Source organism: Salmo salar, chromosome ssa13 (assembly GCF_905237065.1).
Source record: "Salmo salar chromosome ssa13, Ssal_v3.1, whole genome shotgun sequence".
NCBI classification, from domain to species: domain Eukaryota; kingdom Metazoa; phylum Chordata; class Actinopteri; order Salmoniformes; family Salmonidae; genus Salmo; species Salmo salar.
Genome location: NC_059454.1, coordinates 42,397,711 through 42,418,500, shown reverse-complemented (window position 1 = coordinate 42,418,500; position 20,790 = coordinate 42,397,711). Strand labels below are relative to the sequence as shown.

General features: G+C 41.8%; 1 protein-coding gene across 1 annotated transcript; it reads right to left on the bottom strand.

Annotated features, from left to right (window-relative positions):
- Positions 1–433: 433 nt before the first annotated feature.
- slc26a10 (solute carrier family 26 member 10) lies at positions 434–19,881 on the bottom strand. The gene is made up of 18 exons (XM_014135860.2): positions 19,289–19,881; positions 18,249–18,359; positions 12,070–12,227; positions 11,628–11,792; positions 11,104–11,256; positions 10,896–10,978; positions 10,617–10,764; positions 10,189–10,302; positions 9,942–10,019; positions 9,662–9,757; positions 9,294–9,400; positions 4,905–4,974; positions 3,756–3,935; positions 3,602–3,656; positions 2,043–2,131; positions 1,858–1,912; positions 1,405–1,511; positions 434–1,249 (listed from the first exon to the last, which is right to left on the bottom strand). Exons 1-18 carry the CDS (start codon positions 19,554–19,556, stop codon positions 1,211–1,213), a joined length of 2,076 nt encoding a protein of 691 aa, XP_013991335.2. The 5' UTR covers positions 19,557–19,881; the 3' UTR covers positions 434–1,210.
- Positions 19,882–20,790: the final 909 nt, after the last annotated feature.

Below are 20,790 nucleotides of genomic sequence, written 5' to 3'. Positions count from 1 at the left end.
TTAGGGCCTAATTTATGTCTTTTGATTGACTGATTTCATTGTTGTTGGCTGTCCTTTGTATTGCTGTACATTTCAGAGGGGCTAACAGTATGCTCCATTTCTTCACTGTCTGACACACTGACCCACTGAACAAAACCAAAGACTCTTTTGTCTTCTTCCCAATCTGTCAATCAGACAGGCATGCCTAACATTCCACCTTCAGTCTCTCTGGGTTAAATTGGGACTTCAGTGAAATAATTAGAAATGTAAACTGGTCTGTTTGTGTGTACAGTATTAGATTTAAAAAATATATATAATAAAATATTTTGTCAAAATCTGGTTGTTTGTACTTAGAATATGTATTTCATGAATTTAACTTGTCTAGTTGGCAGGGACAATGCACCATAATCAGCATTGCTAAATCCCACAAATGTAAAAGTGACCAGGTAAGCTGTACATTTTGAGCATGTTTATTGTAAAAGAACTCAATAAAAGTATTACAAAAACTGCAGGAGGATATCACAGTTGCAGACAATACAGCTATCTGTACGTAACTTCATTCATTTTCTGCAGTGCATTTCATTATAAACACAATGTACAGTACACAGAAATATACATTTACAACACATAAGGCATTATTTCATGTGAATATACATATCTCCCTTTTAAGAAAGCATTCAGTGCATTTTATTCATTGGAATAATACTCACTTTTGTATTACAGAATTACAAAATAAATACCAGTAATGGTAGGCCACTATTTTTCCAGCATTCAGATATAATAAGCAATGTTTTAACAGATAATAATCAAATAATGTATATATTTGTGTTTACTAGGGTTATTGTAGTAGATAAACATCTCTCATTGGTCTCTTCTCCTGGATCCCAGTAAGTAGCAGGAGTACCAGGAGTGCTTTATGCGTCATACGTGCTCTGCCACTGTTGTGATCATTTGTGCAATTCTCTTCAGTATTGGTCCTTCAAATACTTATTTAAAATACTGGGATTGACCCTTAATTTCATACTGAAATGCTACAATACGCTGCTCCCTTCTTGAAGCCCAATCATGGCATACTAGTATAAACATTAACACAGCATTGCACCTGTCTTAGACCAGGAACAAACCTTGATGTACAGTCCTTGTAGAGGGAGAGATGTTTTTCCCTGGTCTGTATCGTGCATGTTACTGTATATCAGTTCATCTTGACGTGTAAAATGGCCGACCAACCATCTCACACCCAAACGGTAGTAGTGTTTTCTGGAGTTTGCTCCTGTCATGAACAAAAACAAGCACGTTCACAGGTTTTGGTTACTATATTACCGTAGATATTGAAATTGTATTACTGTATAATTACTCTATTACAGTATTACTGTAAATGCATTCTTCATCAAGCCTTTACGTTGTGTCATTGCTTGTGTTTTGTACCTTCTGTTGTTGAATGTACATCACAGCATCGTGGACCGTAACAAAGATGTGTTGTGGGTTCATGTAGTTCATCAGTCCACTGGAGGTTAGGATCTTCAGAACACTCTCTGTCGGGAAGAGTACCTTCTGTCAATGTTCTAGATCCCTCAAACTCAAATCTGGACCTCGAAGCCAGTTCCACTGCTTTTAAAAATTATTCCCCTCTAATCAGGGACTGATTTAGACCTTGGACACTAATTGGGTTCATTAAATGATCAGGTAAAACAGAAAACCAGCAGTGACCTCGTAGGTAAGGTTTTACATTCTAGAACTTCAGTCAGTGCTGTAGATCTAGAGTCTGAACATTCTCCGTTCAACATTACATCACACATCAGACTCCTGCTAAACATACTTTTGGATTATTTAACTTATTGCTATTGAAATTATCGTTATACATTCAATTGTTGAACTTACCATTGCAATTGGCCAAATATATGCAAACCCCAACTTTCTGGCATTCAATACATATCTGGAAAAAGAGGCATCATTAATTCCACTGATACTAGAAGTAAAGATACAGTACTGTAGAACAAGGTACTGTATGTTCGTCTAGCAGAAGGTACTGCACAACAAAATACTATATCATTTACTTTTCTCACCTGTATGAAGAGTCTGGCTCCAGCAACATCGACAAAAATCACACTGCTGCAATCTATTAGTACTGCCTGGACCTCACTTTCAGCAGTTTCTGCAGAGACAACATTAGGGAAGGGAAAGGGGATACCTAGTCAGTTGTACAACTGAATGCATTCAACTGAAATGTGTCTTCTGCATTTAACCCCTCTGAATCAGAGAGGTGCGGGGGGCTGCCTTAATCGACATCTACGTCTACGGCGCCTGAAGAACAGTGGGTTAACTGCCTTGCTCAGGGGCAGAACAACAGATGTTTACCTTGTCAGCTCAGGGATTCGATCCAGCAACCTTTCGGTTACTGGCCCAATGCTCTAACCACTAGTTCAGTGTATTACTGGTAGAGAGTTAAAGGCCCAATGCAGCCAGTTTTATATCAATATCAAATTATTTCTGGGTAACAATTAAATACCTTACTGTAATAGTTTTCTATAAAAATTTACTAAAATAACTTGGGAGTAGTCTGAGTGGGGAGGGGAGAAACTTAAAACTGTTATTGGTAGTTCTGGTAGTCTATTTGTTATTGGTCTATTAACCAATGTACCACCTGGTGATGTCACCATAGAAAGCTGAAACTCTCGGCCCCTCAAACAGGCTGATTAGAAGGTCCTGTATAGATCACACTGATCAGATTTTGGAACACTTTTACATTGTTCGTTTCATCGGCTATTGTTCGTTTCATCGGCTATTGTTCAATATGATACAATACACAAGGAAAAACTGGGCCTTTACAGTGCATTTGGAAAGTATTCAGACCCCTTGACTTTTTCCACATTTTGTTACGTTACAGCCTTATTTAAAAATGTATTAAATTATTAAACTATACACAATACCCCATAATGACAAAGCAAAAACAGGGTTTTACATTTTTTTTTGCAAATGTATTAAAAATAAAAAACAAATATACCTTATTTACATAAGTATTCAGACCCTTTGCTATGAGAATTGAAATTCAGCTCAGGTGCCTAGTGTTTCCATTGATCATCCTTGAGATGTTTCTACAACTTCATTGGAGTCCACCTGTGGTAAATTCAATGGATTGGACATGTTTTGGAAAGGCACACACCTGTCTATATAAGGTCCCACAGTTAACAATGCATGTCAGAGCAAAAACCAAGCCATGCGGTCGAAGGAAATATCCGTAGAGCTCCGAGGCAGGATTGTGTCGGGGCACAGATCTAAATACTTATTTCCCTCATTAAAATGCAAATCAATTTATAAACTTTTTGACATGCGTTTTTCTGGATTTTTTTGTTGTTATTCTGTCTCTCACTGTTCAAATAAACCTACCATTAAAATTATAGACTGATCATTTATTTGTCAGTGGGCAAATGTACAAAATCAGCAGGGGATCAAATACTTTTTTCCCCCACTGTATTGAATAAATTTTTAGAATGAAGCTGTAATGTAACAAAATGTGAAAAAAAGTCAAGGGGTCTGAATACTTTCCGAATGCACCGTAAGTAGCCCTGTACCCAGATTACATTACTGCAAACTATATACAGTACTTTTATGTATTATCACTCACCAGATTTAAAGAACTCATTCTCAGATGAAAATGATGTGTTTGCGACACCTCTCTCCTGAAAAAAAATACATTACCAGTAAGTTATAGAACTAATGTTTTTATATTTTCTAATGTACAAGATGTGATCTAGCCCAGATATAATGTACAGTCTTACCACAGTGTTGACAGCCTCTCTTTCCCTCTTCTCCAGGGCCTTCCTGGCCTTCTCTCTACTGCGGATCCTCTCTGGGGTGAGGCCCAGCAGACGACTCATGTCCTCTCTGAAGAAGCTGCGGTTGCCGTAGTAGATGGGCCCGTTGTATGTCAGGATCTTTACACCCGGAACTTCATAGCACTGAGGAGAGGGGACAGAGAGAGGAAGGTTAACAGAGCACTCATCCCAAACATCACTTGTTGTAAGGTGTATTTTTTTTTTAAAAGAGTGCAGACAGAATTTTCTTTTCTTGCTTCCCACCCTCCTCTTTTTTAAAACATAGTCATTTAGAAGACGCTGTAATCCAGTGCGGTTTACAATAACTAAAATAAGTTATAAGGTGTGTTTTCAAAGGGACAAGGTGACACATCTACAGACATTGATCTAGAGCTCTGCTACCCGACACGTGCTCGACGGGCCCTGACATTATAAATTGGGTTAGGGCCGGGTAGGGCCAATTTTTTTTTATCCTTACTAGGGTACGGGCAGGGCTCGAGGATCACTAAAGTTGATCGCTAACATTTTGAAGCTGAGCCATTTAGCGCGTGCTCTGCTGCGCAGGAGAGTCATACCTGACTGACATCCTAACAACATGTCAGAAGTGCTTCAACCTCGTCAAAGATACGACAGGAGAGATTATGTCCCAGAAAATAATAATGCTCCTTGAGTTTTGTCTGAGTTTAGAGGGACGGAAAGTAGCTAACAGATAACTGCTCTCTCGTGTCTTTTCATTGACTCCATGAGCAGAGGGCACGTAGAGCGAGCGGCGCACGAGTGACCGAGAGGAGCAGTTCATGGATTTATTAAAGGAGGAAGTTATTCCTGATTTCGGGTTTCGGGCAGAAGCAATTGATCCTCGGTAGGGTAGGACCTGAACTTTCACGGGCATTGGTAGTGCTCGGTTTTAAAAATCATGCCCGTGCAGGGCTCTACATTGATCACTGTCTGAAACTATGATACTAATGAAGGTTTCTCACGATTGCGTCACATTAGGAGTTTTTACTTCACATCTACAAAAAGAATCACTGGAAGTATTTGTATTGTGATTAATATGATATCTTTACAGCCAGAAAAATATCTCTCCAGTGTGTACAGGAGAATTCCTCTCACCTTGTTGTGGTTCTCTAAAGGTCTGTAGATCTCTGTGTTGCTCGCTCTGCCCAGCACTGAACACCCAGCCCTGAGGAAAACAATGTTATTATTGTGGGAGTGTATACATACACTGAGTATACCAAACGTTAGGAACAACTTCCTAATATTTACTTGCACCTAGGGCTGTGGCGGTCACGAAATTTCGTCAGCCGGTGATTGTCAAGCAAATAACTGTCGGTCTCACGGTAATTGACCGTTAATTAACATAAACACATTTAGCATCTCCTGGCTTCCACACAGCCTACAAGCCACTGACGCAGACCTTTGGAACATCTACATTTTAAAAAGTCTAATAAATCCATGTAATATAGCCTACACCTTCACAATAAATCCATTATTTATTTTAGACAGGTCTAAAGAAGCATGATATGAAGAAAATGTAGTCTATTTCAGAAGAACAGAGTAGCATACTCTGAGTTGTCCTTATTTTAGGTCCTGATCTGGCCATGCCAAATGGCTGTGGGCTGCACTAGTTAATTTAGTAGACAAGATTTGCTTATATTTCGGTGGCCTTATTTTATAGTAGGACGAATACAATTGAACAAAGCTGAATAAAATAGAAAATATATTTTCTCCAAACGAATTGAGGGACATGCGCACCTATTCTGTGTTGAGCGGTTAACAAAGAAATAGGTACGCCTATATACTTAATTTAGAGTTATTTATGTAACTTTAGTTGTTCTACAAACGTTGGGCTATATGTTTAGATTTTTAATACATTCTAAGGCTGCATGATGCAACTCTAATGATGATTTGAAAAAAGTTGTTTGAAAGGCATGAGCTCTGCTTTTTTTTTGGCGCAGGCTGTACACACTACATCAGTCTCTCATTCACAATTTGACAAGCACTCGATAATGCCTAGATTTTCACAACGGCATCTCCTTTTTGTGGCTGTAATTTTCCCTAATAAAATCCATGCCTTTTTCGGCCAATTGTCCATTGTGTCCTTCTCCCTGAGTGCTGCCTGCTCCGAAGCACCTCTCACTCACATGGCTCATGTCATCGGCTCTTCTCACAGGCTACAAGTGAAGACAGACACATCGGGGACGCAACTGCACGCGTCCTTTTCCAATTCCGAGGTGCATATTAGATCAGAACGTTTAGCTTAACCTGTTGGGGGTAGGGGGCAGTATTTACACCGCCGGATAAAAAACGTACCCGATTTAATCTGGTTATTACTACTGCCCAGAATATGCATATAATTATTGCCTTTGGATAGAAAACACCATAAAGTTTCTAAAACTGTTTGAATGGTGTCTGTGAGTATAACAGAACTCATATGGCAGGCAAAAACCTGAGAAGATTCCTTACAGGAAGTGCCCTCTCTGACCATTCCTTGAAAATCTTGTCTCTGTTTATTGAAGACTGAGGATCTTTGCTGTAACGTGACACTTCCTACGGCTCCCATAGGCTCTCAGAGCCCGGGAAAAAGCTGAATGATATCGAGGCAGCCCCAGGCTGAAACACATTTGTGCTTTTGGCAAGTGGCCGATCAGAGGACAATGGGCTTAGGCGCGTGCACGAGTCGACCCCATGCTTTATTTTCTTTCGTCTTTTTACCTAAACGCAGATTCCCGGTCGGAATATTATCGCTTTTTTACGAGAAAAATGGCATAAACATTTATTTTAAACAGCGGTTGACATGCTTCGAAGTACGGTAATGGAATATTTAGATTTTTTTTGTCACGAAATGCGTCGTGCTCGTGACCCTTCTTTACCATTCGGATAGTGTCTTGAACGCACGAACAAAACGCCACTATTTGGATATAACTATGGATTATTTTGAACCAAACCAACATTTGTTATTGAAGTAGAAGTCCTGGGAGTGCATTCTGACGAAGAACACCAAAGGTAATAACATTTGTCTTATAGTAAATCGGACTTTGGTGAGTGCTAAACTTGCTGGGTGTCTAAATAGCTAGCCCTGTGATGCCGGGCTATCTACTGACAATATTGCAAAATGTGCTTTCACCGAAAAGCTATTTTAAAATCGGACATATCGAGTGCATAGAGGAGTTCTGTATCTATAATTCTTAAAATAATTGTTATGCTTTTTGTGAACGTTTATCGTGAGTAATTTAGTAAATTTTTTGTAAATTCACCGGAAGTTTGCGGGGGTATGCTAGTTCTGAACGTCACATGCTAATGTAAAAAGCTGGTTTTTGATATAAATATGAACTTGATTGAACAAAACATGCATGTATTGTATAACATAATGTCCTAAGATTGTCATCTGATGAAGATCATCAAAGGTTAGTGCTGCATTTAGCTGTCTTCTGGGTGTATGTGACATTATATGCTAGCTTGAAAAATGGGTGTCTGATTATTTCTGGCTGGGTACTCTGCTGACATAATCTAATGTTTTGCTTTCGTTGTAAAGCCTTTTTGAAATCGGACAGTGTGGTTAGATTAACGAGAGTCTTGTCTTTAAAATTGTGTAAAATAGTCATATGTTTGAGAAATTGAAGTAATAGCATTTCTAAGGTATTTGAATAACGCGCCACAGGATTCCACTGGCTGTTACGTAGGTGGGACGATTTCGTCCCGCTGACCCTAGAGAGGTTAAAATGTTGATAAACTATTGGGCTATTTCTTCACATTATAAACGCAGCAATTATAAGCACAAATGTTCCATTAGCGGAAAACCATTATCAATAGTGACCGCAAATGCAATTATGCATGTAATGCTTTTATTATAAAGATGCATTTTTATGGTGAAAATTATCTTCCCCAAACTTGAAACTGACGTGCTGCTTAAGTATGCCAGTTAGGCTCTATACCCCTTGTAAAGCAGATTAATGTGCTTAATTTTAAGAAGTTATCTGGCCACTTTAGTTGTGATACAAACCTTATTAAAACATATAGGCTTATGGGCTAGGCTACATGAGGTGTGCGATTATGATTAGAAAAAGTCGAGAAAAAAAAGGCATTGTTTCTTATACTGGGCATCATTCACAAGTGATATTATATAATCCACAAGTAATAGGCTAATATTGTCACCCATCAGACTATTCTTAATTTAATCTTGTCTTTACATATACTAAATAATATATGTGTGAATTTTTATTTATTTAGAATGGACCATTATCATGCACATGTATCGAAAAAGGGGCAATGGTATAGCCTACACCTATAGAAAGCTGATCCTCCTCTTTTTAATAGAGGCCATCACACTGTTTTCTCACGCAATTACATAGCCTATAGAAATGTTGCGCAACATGAGCTCATGGGCTGTCATGAAGTGTTTGATTAGATTTTCAAATACATTTGCATTGATGTCAAAGTGATTAGAGGGACAGTAGAGTGCTGAGTAGCAGGCAGTTAGCAAGTTTGGTAGGCTACTAATGACCATCAGCAGCATCAGAGCTTGGAGAAGCCTAATTACTATGACTAAACGGTCACGTGGAATTTGACTGCCTTCATGACTTGTGACCGCTGGTGTGGCGGTAATACGGTCACAGCAACAGCTTTAGTTGTACCCCACCCTTTTGCCCTCAGAACAGCCTCAATTTGTCGGGGCATGGACTCTACAAGGTGTCCAAAGCATTCCATAGGGATGCTGGCCCACGTTGACTCCAAAGCTTCTCACAGTTGTGTCAAGTTGGCTGGATGTCCCTTGGGTAGTGGAGCATTCTTGATACATACCGGAAACTGTTGAGCATGAAAAACCCAGCAGTGTTGTAGTTCTTGACACAAACCAGTGCACCTGGCAACTACTACCATACTGTTTTGTATAGTCAGTGTATACTGTTAGTCGACCAACAATATAATGCTAAAATCTTGAAAGTTAACTCTGGTTATGTTTACATTACATTTATTTAGCAGACACTCTTATCCAGAGCCAATTAAAGGAGAGAGAGCATACATAGATTTTCATACTGGTTCCCCGTGGGAATCGAACCCACAACCCTGGTACTGCAAGTACCATGCTCTACCAACTGAGCCACTGTATCAATCCTACCTTTGGTGAGTGTATCAAGTTCATATCACAGGTTTATGACGGATATTAATTCGTCCCTATGAGAGACAGTAATCCACGGTGCTCTACTCTAGAGACTTCAATTCCGGCACACAGCGGTCTCTAGAGAATTGCATCACATTATTAGAAGGCATAATTATAGTTTCGCTGACGATTATTGTTGCTGATGAATGCAGAAATCGAATTAATACAGATTTAATAAAAAATAGACGCATATACTGTAGAAGTACACAGGCAGTTACGTAGGCTAGACATTGCTTACATTTAGCGATAGTAACCTGTACAGTTCCAACGGCTGTAGCTCTACGGAACCATTGATACACTGTGTCTGTGTTGTCTGTGTTGAGAGGGGTGAAGGCATAGCATACCTCTGTGTGCGACAGATGACTGTCATCATTGAGAAGACCACTCCAATAGCCAGACCCATATCGACATTCAGGACCACAACAGACAGCCAAGTCACCAGCCACACTACCTGCAAAAAACATACAGTACAGTCCATATAAGGTCACAAATATGCAGTCCATATAAGGTCACAAATATACAGGCCATATAAGGTCACAACTATACAGGCCATATAAGGTCACAAATATACAGGCCATATAAGGTCACACATATACAGGCCATATAAGGTCACAAATATACAGGCCACATTGGTTCACAGGGGTTGAACACAAAACCACTTGCCCAAAAGTGGTACATTTATACAAATCAATGGTAACACGGACAGACTTACGAAGTCAATCTTGCTGACTCGCCAGAGGTCTGGCAGGTCCTGGAACTGTAGAAACATCTGTCTGAGGCTGGTGACATTGATACAGGCCAGCACTGCCTAGGGAGAGAGGTAAAGCAGGGTGGATCAGGACATTACGAGTAAATGACACAGACGACGAGTGCACTTCGTTTAGTTTTATGTCCTTTTGTTTGCACAAACTAGCTAAAGTCTGTTGTCGCAGTAAGTAGTGTATGCCTCCACCTTTACAGTGCCAGCATTTAGTAGACACACACTGACTCACCTTGGGCAGGAAGTAGAAGAGAGGTCCAATCAGCAGTAGAACTATCAGAACCACCAGACTGGTGAACAAGCCAGAGAGCTGAACGGACAGAGAGACAGGGAACATTAAATGACTTTAAATGAATTAATGTATCATCATGCCAGAAGCAAATGGCGAGGCAGACAAATAGGGCATCTAGAAAGTCATCTGTATAGATTCAAGTAAAGACAAAGCCTGGAAAGTAGGCTCGATATAAAGTAGTGTGTACCTGTGTGAATCCCCCAGAACTCTCCAGGATGTTGGTGGTGGCCAGAGTGGCTGAGCTGGGGAAACAGGTGAAGAGAGACGACACTGTGTTGGAGATACCATGGGCCAGGAGCTCCTGGAGAAACAAGACAAACATGATGACGATGATGATGATGCTGCTGATAATGGTGATGATGATAACGGTGACAATGATGGTGATGATGACAATGATGGGGATGACGACGATGATGATGACGATGATGGTAGTGATAATGATGATGATGATGACAACACTTGTCCTTAAAGGTGGACTTCTTGTCACAGCTCACAGATTACACACACAGAAGTCACATTAAATGTGTAATGACTTGTACAAGGTGACAAGATTTGAGTGAGAGTCGATTTTCCAGCACTACTGAATCATATTAGTCGAGGACCACTGTAGCCTACCTGGTTGGGTTGGATGGAGTAGCCGTGCTTGTCTGCGTAGATCATTGCCAGTGAGACAGACACAGCATAACCCACGAACGTAATGGCGACCGTGTCTCCAGCGACCTCAGGCAACTTGTGCAAGGCAGGCATCCGTGGACTAGGGAAGCTACACAGTCAAAACACGGTCAAAACTTTACACTCACTCTCTGTTTATAATGTTTCATTTCTCTTTTAAAAGAAGCTAAATGATGATGATGATATCAGTAGATGGAGATGCTCAATTAGTGGATAGCTTACCCTGCAGGAATGTGTCCTACTATCTGAACGTCATAGTTAGAGTCCAGAGAGGAAGCATAAGCCACTCCTGTAGCTATTATCACCTGAGAGAAAGAGAGACATCAAATTGAGTTATAACACATCAATAAGCACATCATAAACATTACAGCGACACAGAGCTACATCGAGCATGATCAGTATTATAATAACTGTTCTCTTTGTGACTGACCGTGAGGATCTCTACGGGGATGGGTGTGCGTAGGTGCTGTCGGAACCTCATGTTGACTTCTTTGACCGGTACCAGGATGGCCAGACACACCAGGGAGGTCAGTAGCTCAGCCATGTTGGTGTGGGGAAGGTTCTCTATGACAGACGCAAGGGTCTGGAGGACACAGACAGGGGGGAATGAGTTAACACACATGGGGGGTGATGTATTTCATCAGGCCATGTTGGTGTAGGGCGGGTTCAGTGGGGAACGCGTTATAGTGAAGAGAGGAGCAACTATTTGAATTGTCTCTTCCCGCACCCCAGTGTTTATGATTGTCAAGTGTCTCTTACAAGGTTAAATGTAACCTAGTGAGGTTTTGAGAGCTCCCTCAGTTCTCTTTTATTTGAGACTTCTTCTCTCCTTCAGAGAACCTGGGTTATGATAGTAAACCGTTTTTATTATAATTCCACAACGTACTGGAGCTCCAAACCACTGTAAACTGAACACTGTTTATCCTGATCATTGTCACTTCTCTGACTGCTGACCTTGAAGAGTGAGAAGGGGCCGGTGTGGCGGGGGAGCCGCAGTCCCAGCATGCTTTGCAGCTGTGAGATGGTGACGTGGAAGGCTGCAGCGCTGGTGAATGCCTTGACGATGGGCTCTGACAGGTATGTAGAGAGGAAACCCAGCTGTAGCCCAAACATACAGAGCTGGGAAACAAACAACATTTAGTCAGGACTACAACATCTAAACACTATAGAAATACCATTCCATCTACTGGGCCATGCCATCTCAAACTTGTCCTTTACCTTGCTTCCTGCTTAAAACATCATAGGGAAGTGAGGAGAGCAGCTCTTCTGATCTTGTCCTCCAATACTCTCCTCGCTTCCCTCTGAAGTTTTGAGACGGAGACGAGGAGAGAGGACACAGGGAATCGAGGGAAATACTTTTGAGATTCAACCAGAGAGAACCCTATGTATCACTCACCATCATGATCCCTGAGAGTAGGGCTACAGCGGAGGCAACCCCAATCCTCTGGGCCTCAAAGTCTGCAGCCTCTGGACCGGAGGAGTTGAGCTGTAGAGGGCTGGGCACCAGCTGTTCCACCACTGAGCCTGTCATCAGGCTCACCACTGCAAAGGTACCTGGGAAACAGACACAGCCAGTTTGTGATTCAACCGCTCAGCACCACTACCAAAACAGCCACACGGGCAGCTCAACAACACAGCAATGAAGCAACTCGGCATCAGTGTGAGCACAGATGCAACGGAAGTGGTTTGGTGAACTAGGCTCTGTTCATATACAATGCATTTGGAAAGTAATCAGACCACTTCAGTTTTCCACATTTTGTTACGTTATATCCTTATTCTGAAATTGATCTAAAAAATGTTTTCCTCATCAATCTGCACACAATACCCCACAATGACAAAGCAAAACAGGTTTTTTGAAATGTTAGCAAATGTATTTGAAAAAAACAAACAGAATTACCTTATTTACATAAGTATTCAGACCCTTTTCTATGAGACTCGAAATTGAGCTCAGGTGCATCCTGTTTCCATTGATCATCCTTGAGATGTTTCTACAACTTGATTGGAGTCCACCTGTGGTAAATTCAATTGATTGGACATGATTTGGAAAGGCACACACCTGTCTAGATAAGGTCCCACAGTTAACAGCGCATGTCAGAGCAAAAACCAATCCATGAGGTCGAAGGAATTGTCCGTAGAGCGCTGAGACAGGATTGTGTGGAGGCATAGATCTGGAGAAGGGTACCAAAACATTTCTGCAGCATTGAAGGTCCCCAAGAACACAGTGGCCTCCCTCATTCTTAAATGGAAGAAATTTGAAACCGCTAAGACTCTTCCTAGAGCTGGCTGCCCGGCCAAATTGAGCAATTGGAGGAGAAGGGCCTTGGTCAGGGAGGTAGACCAAAAACCTGATGGTCCCTCTGACAGCGCTCCAGAGTTCCTCTGTGGAGATAGGAGAACCTTCCAGAAGGACAACCATCTCTGTAGCACCAGACGGAAGACACTCCTCAGTAAAGTTTCAAGGTTCATTTACGGTTGTGCGCCAGTGCACTGAGCAAAACAATCTAGTTGCCACTCCTGAACGGAGGAAAAATCACCAACTGTGCCATGTACATCTGCTAAAACCCTATTACGCACATTCCTCTGGGGCCGAAGAGTGGGAGTCCGCAGAGGACGGTAAACCTGTTCTTTTGGCCAGTACGGTTACACCGCTGGGTTCTTCTTTTTTGTCATGCTATGTCCATGCTTGGTGAGGAGGATGTCCCTGGTCCCGACGATTGAGTACTGCAGGCTAGATTGAAAGATTCAGAGTCACTGGATGTTTTGGATAGCCTTCTCGCTCATCTACCGGCTGATAGGCGAGACGAGTCAGTTGGTCTGACTCTGAGTTTCGCAGTTTTGTTTTCTGATACACCTACACGTACAAACTTGATGGAACACGATATTGACGCTGGGGATGCTGACCCCATCCGTCAGCGGTTCTATAGAGTTTCTTCAGAGAAACGGCGTTGTCTGGATGCTGAGATCAGGTACATGCTGGAGAGTGATATTGCAGAGCCTTCTTTCTCCAGCTGGGCTTCTCCCTGTATCTTTGTCAGTAAACCGGATGGGACAAACATATTTTGTATGGACTACCGTAAGGTAAACAGTGTCACTAAGCCAGATTAATTTCCTCTTCCTCGGATAGAGGACTGCATTAATCAGGTCGGAGCAGCGAAGTTTGTGAGCAAGTTTGACCTATTAAAGGGCTATTGGCAGGTGTCACTGATGTGTAGGGCACATGAAATCTATGCCTTTATTACACCTTCAGGTCTGTACTCGGATTTGGTTATGAGTTTCGGCCTGCGTAATGCACTTGCAGTCCTGCTGCAAGCAGATGTGTCTGATGTTGAGAGGCCTGTTAGTTGATTTTCCAAGAAGTTTAACCATTATCAGTTGAACTACTCCGTGGTGTAAAAAGAAGCACTAGCACTCATATGGGTGCTACAACACTACGAGGTGTATGTTGGGTCGGATGTAGTTGGCTGGGGCAGTGGGGTAGCCTTTACTAGGACAGTATTTCGTTTGTGTTCATGTATGCTTGGTTGGTGTGGTGTTCCGGGGTCCTTGGTGGTCCCCAGTTTTATGGATAGGAATGCGACGACCCTCCCACTCTGTCTGCCGAATTCTTTCTCTTTGCTCTTGTTTTCCTTAATAGGATGTTGGTGGGCGGAACTGGGAGGGTCGTCTGCGAAATGGAACACACATGGGCTCAGGTGTGTCCTGGGGATAAATACAGTCGTGGCCAAAAGTTTTGAGAATGACACAAATATTAATTTCCACAACGTTTGCTGCTTCAGTGTCTTTAGATATTTTTGTCAGATGTTACTATGGAATACTGAAGTATAATTACAAACCTTTCATAAGTGTCAAAGGCTTTTATTGACAATTACATGAAGTTGATGCAAAGAGTCAATATTTGCAGTGTTGACCCTTCTTTTTCAAGATCTCTGCAATCCACCCTGGCATGCTGTCAATTAACTTCTGGGCCACATCCTGACTGATGGCAGCCCATTCTTGCATAATCAATGCTTGGAGTTTGTCAGAATTTGTGGGTTTTTGTTTGTCCACCCGCCTCTTGAGGATTGACCACAAGTTCTCAATGGGATTAAGGTCTGGGGAGTTTCCTGGCCATGGACCCAAAATAGCGATGTTTTGTTCCCCGAGCCACTTAGTTATCACTTTTGCCTTATGGCAAGGCGCTCCATCATGCTGGAAAAGGCATTGGTCGTCACCAAACTGTTCCTGGATGGTTGGGAGAAGTTGCTCTCGGAGGATGCGTTGGTACCATTCTTTATTCATGGCTGTGTTCTTAGGCAAAATTGTGAGTGAGCCCACTCCCTTGGCTGAGAAGCAACGGCATGACACAGGACTGATGGTAGTGCTCACCTTGTCTTATCCGGACAAGCTTTTTTCCGGATGCCCCAAACAATTGGAAAGGGAACTCATCAGAGAAAATGACTTTACCCCAGTCCTCAGCAGTCCAATCCCTGTACCTTTTGCAGAATATCAGTCTGTCCCTGATGTTTTTCCTGGAGAGAAGTGGCTTCTTTGCTGCCCTTCTTGACACCAGGCCATCCTCCAAAAGTCTTCGCCTCACTGTGCATGCAGATGCACTCACACCTGCCTGCTGCCATTCCTGAGCAAGCTCTGTACTGTTGGTGCCCCGATTCCGCAGCTGAATCAACTTTAGGAGACGGTCCTGGCACTTGCTGGACTTTCTTGGGCGCCCTGAAGCCTTCTTCACAACAATTGAACTGCTCTCCATGAAGTTCTTGATGATCCGATAAATGGTTGATTTAGGTGCAATCTTACTGGCAGCAATATCCTTGCCTGTGAAGCCCTTTTTGTGCAAAGCAATGATGACGGCACGTGTTTCCTTGCAGGTAACTATGGTTGACAGAGGAAGAACAATGATTCCCAGCACCACCCTCCTTTTGAAGCTTCCAGTCTGTTATTTGAACTCAGTCAGCATGACAGAGTGATCTCCAGCCTTGTCCTTGTCAACACTCACACCTGTGTTAATGAGAGAATCACTGACATGATGTCAGCTGGTCCTTTTGTGGCAGGGCTGAAATGCAGTGGAAATGTTCTTTTGGGATTCAGTTCATTTGCATGGCAAAGAGGGACTTTGCAATTAATTGCAATTCATCTGATCACTCTTCATAACATTCTGGAGTATATGCAAATTGCCATCATACAAACTGAGGCAGCAGACTTTGTGAAAATGTATATTTGTGTCGTCAAAACTTTTGACCACGACTGTACACCTTTCCCCCATATATCCAGAAGACACACTGTTGTTTTTGGTTGTGGCATTTTAGGGCTTCTTTGTGTTTGTTTATTTTGGCACCTCTCAACCCCCGTCATTATCACCATCTATGCACGCATCCACTAACTAACGCTACTGACTACACACACCATTGTTACTTGGATATAGTTCACTTTATTTAATAAATATGTTTGTTATTTCTTTATCTCTGTGTTGTCTCCATCTTTGTTACCGGCTACAAGCCGGTTCGTAACAAAAGGCACTTGACAGCCCGCTTGGAGTTTGCCGAAAGGCACCTAAGGACTCTGAGACCATGAGAAACAAGATTCTTTGGTCTGATGAAACCAATGCCAAGAGTCACGTCTGGAGGAAACTTGCCAACATCCCTACGGTGAAGCATAGTGGTGGCAAATTCATGCTGTGGGGATGTTTTTCAGCGCAGGGACTGGGAGACTAGTCGAGGGATCAAGGGAAAAATGAACGGAGCAATGTACAGAGAGATCCTTGATCAAAACCTGCTCCAGAGCGCTCAGGACCTCAGACTGGGGTGAAGGTTCACCTTCCAACAGGACAACGACCCTAAGCACACAGCCAAGACAACGCAGGAGTGGCTTCAAGATAAGTCTCTGAATGTCCTTGAGTGGCCCAGCCAGAACCCGGATTTGAACCCGATCGAACATCTCTGGAAATAGCTGTGCAGCGACGCTCCCGATCCAACCTGACAGAGCTTGAGAGGATCTATAGAGGAGAATGGGAGAAACTCCCCAAATCCAGGTGTGCCAAGCTTGTAGCGTCCCACCCAAGAAGACTTAAGGCTGTAATCGCTGCCAAAGGTGCTTCAACAAAGTACTAAGTAAAGGGTGTCAATACTTACGTAAATGCTTTTTCATTATGGGGTATTGTATGTAGATTGATGATGAAAAAAACCCAGATTTAATCCATTTTTGAATAAGGCTGTAAAGTAACAAAATGTGGAAAAAGTCAAGGGGTCTGAATACTTTCCGAATTCCCTGAATACAGTCCGTAGTATAATGGGAATAAATGTGGTTTTTTTTTGCTACCGATATACACAATCTACTCCACATTGAAATTAAAAAACAACTACGCTGTTTTGATTGCTTAATTCTTCACTCCCCAGAGTTAATCCATGCCTACATACAAAGATTTGAAATCATTGGCCACTTTAATAAATGGAACACTAGTCACTTTAATAATGGAATTTTAATGATGTCTACATATCTTGCATTACTCATCTCATATGTATATACTCTATTCTATACTATCTACTGTATCTTAGTCTATGCCGCTCTGACATTGCTCATCCATATATTTATATATTCTTAATTCCATTTGTGTGTATTAGGTATTCCATTTGTGTGTATTAGGTATTTGTTGTGAAATTGTTAGATATTACTTGTCAGATATTGCTGCACTGTTGGAACTAGAAGCACAATCATAACATCTGCAAAAACGTGTATGTGACCAATACAATTTGGTTTGATTTGATGGTGGAAGCGCCTTCGGCAGCCATTACAGCAGGTAATCATTTTGAATAAGATTCTACTAACTTTGCACAACTTAGGGCAACATTTATCTATTGTTTTTGTCAAAATTTCTCAAGCTCAGTAAATGTGGTTGTGATTCATTGATGGACAGCAATATTCACACCTTGTCTCTGTACTAAGGACTAAGACTGGACCACTCAGGAACACTCCACACTTCTTGGAAAGCCATTCTAGTGTGTCTTTGGCATTAAAATGTGTGTAATTGTCCCGCTGAAAAATAAAACTCTATCCCAAGGTTTTCAAAAGACTGATATCTGGTTTTCCTCTCATTTTCTACATGGGCTTTGCTCCTTTCATATTTATTTTTCTCCTGACAAACTCCCCAGTCCCTGACGGTGGCAAGCATACCCATAACATGAAGCTGACACCAATTTAATCATGTTTAAATTCATTTTATGGCAGCAAAATGTGAAGAAAGTTCAAGGGTTGTATAGGCTTTCACTAGGCACTGTTTATACTGCTCTTTTTTGGGTGTGTGTGTGTGTGGGGGGGGGGGTCGTTTAAGCCCTCTTGGGTTTACAACCTTACCTGCACACCTATTTACCTTGTTTTTATCTGTACTTCGTCTTTCACTTGTCTTTTGTGTGTGAATAAATCTACTTTAGCTCAGGGGGCTAACACAGTCTTATGGGGCAGTGGAGACCCTGGTTCAAACCCAGTAGCTGTCACACGCAGAGGATTTATCACAGGCACATTGTGCGTCCTATCCATAGACATTTGTCAGGCTCCAGTCCTAAATGTATAATATCAGTGTGTGTATACCAGTGGACACATGCCGCCCTGTGCCAAACAGCATGTAGAGGACCACAGGGAAGAAGGAGGTGTAGAGGCCATAGATGGGCGCCACTGACGTCAGTAAGGCAAAGGCCATACCTGTTTTCAGGAAGAGAAACAAGATATTAGGCTCCAATCGGTTGCCATCACATACACCTGTGGCTACATGAGTAATTGGTGTCATTTTCAGATAAAAAGGCTTTGATATCGTGGTAAATAATGTTGCCAATAAATGCTATGAAATAACACCTGTTATTACTGTATTACTACTTTCAATGCTGGTAATTTCTTGACTCCTTTATCTGAATAAACCATGTTGTGCAAAGTTAGTAACATCCATTGAGATTACATTTTTGAGGTTCCATTTTTCCTGTCAAACTCAGATGATAATACATTGAATACGTTTTACATTTTGTAACAATATTATTTTGTACATTGTGTGTGTGTGTGTGTGTGTGTGTGTGTGTGTGTGTGTGTGTGTGTGTGTGTGTGTGTGTGTGTGTGTGTGTGTGTGTGTGTGTGTGTGTGTGTGTGTGTGTGTGTGTGAATGGCATATTGTAAAATATACATTCAAATGTATAAATAAACTGGACTTTGTGCTATCCGGGATCCTTAGGAGGTCCATACTCCATTGAAGTTGACATTTGAAATTATTAATGTAAGGGTTAGGGTTAGGCTTATGGTTAGGGTAAGAGTATGGGTTAAGGTTGTGGTTTATTGTAGGGACGTCCCCAAGGAACCGGATAGCATTGACCAATTATCTGGAGTTAACAAAAAGTCCATATTTGAAGGTGTTTATTTCGTTTACATTAGCAATTTGACAAAATCTTCTTAAAATCAATCAAACACACGATTGATTAGTAATTACTGCCAAAACAGTGACACGTGAGAAATAAAACGTCATCACAGAATTGGGGAAAAGGTTAGTTGTAACAAAATAGTTTGTAAAGATGGTAAGTCGACATCAAACGACATCAATTTACTACAATAAACATTTGCTCACAATATTCACTTAAAAATGTACTCACCTTGTGGAATGTGAAGTATACCAACTGTTAGTCCCGCTATTGTATCTCCTAATATCCATTTTTTCAGCCTGTACTTCGGCAGCCAGTTAAAAATGGGAACTCGTTCCCTCAACAGGTGAAGGCATGCTTCACGGGAACACCTGCACCGTTCCGCGATCTTCTCCCGAAACCGTTGACCACCTCCACGGGGCTTGTCCTCGGTACCGTACGACTGTCTGAACCGGTCCTCGGTGTAAATATTTCGGTATACAGCCACTGAAGCGCTCATCTTGTCCTCCAGGTGAGTGTTTACGTTGTCTTGTTGAAACTAGTAGTAATCTGAGAAGATGAGGCAGAAAATATGCGGTCGATACTGCTTGTCATATATAGTAGGAATCTGTCTCTAGTTTGACATCAGAAACCATCGAATTTTCCTGTCTGGTGTTTGGCAGCCAATGCTGAAACTTTTTGTTATTGTGTTGAACTTTCTTTGGGGTTTCTTTCTTAGCCTACATCCTTGTCCCTGGCAGAGACCCCATAAAGGTGTGCTTGTGTCCAACGTTTGTGTTGATGCATGTCTGGTCCATAACAATCTGCAGGGTCCTACTGCTACCAACTTTATACTTCAGAAATAAAAAAAAATGTGACCAATACTCTTATTCCTCCTTTCCTGCTATTACACAAACCACCCCCACCAATTGACTTCACCAGACACACACCCACAGTATACTTAACTACTCCAAGAGCCTAGCTTCCTCTTAAAAGTCATACACTGTACAGCTCTGTGTAAAACTCCACTGAGATCAAAGTGGTATTGTTGCTAAAGTGGAGGTATAGTGTAACCTCTAACCATATCTATTAGCAATTATAAGTGGTGGTCATTTCCGAGAAGGATTGATTTCTGTATAATAGCTCTTGTCTCTGGGGTGTTTAAATCACCATAGCCCATAGGGAATAGGCCTGGGAAACCCTGTGATTGCCACTGCCCATACATAATTAGTCTGAACGGGAAAGAGAGACAAGAGAACCCTGTTCTGTGAAATGTAATCAGACACGTTGAGCTGCTTGCGGTCCACTGATCAAAACACACCTTGACTCGAATGATGAGTGAGTGTTTTGTGTGCGATGAAGTTCTCCTCTGATTTTCAGAGAGAGATGAGAGGGGAGTCAAACGTGTCTTTCTTTGTCAGATTTGAGACTTTTCAGACCTTTACCAAAATTATTATTATTATCTCCAGTTTGGAAGTAGTGTAGCGAGCTTTGCTGTTGCAATTCGGTAAAAAAAAAAAAAAAGAAAAGTTGTTAGCAGTTGTGTGTAAAAAAAGTTGTTCGAAGTTCGCATCCAGATAATTCGTGGATGTGTTTTTCTAGCACGTCCAGATTGAAGCAGTCGTATACAAAATATCCTCCGTCATCAGAAATGGATGGCAGTTTCCCCTGTCCATTGAGTCCGGAGAGTGAAACGTGTCTGTTGAGCAGCAGAGTGAGTGAACGTGGTGCAGGTCACTAAGCTTGGCTAACAC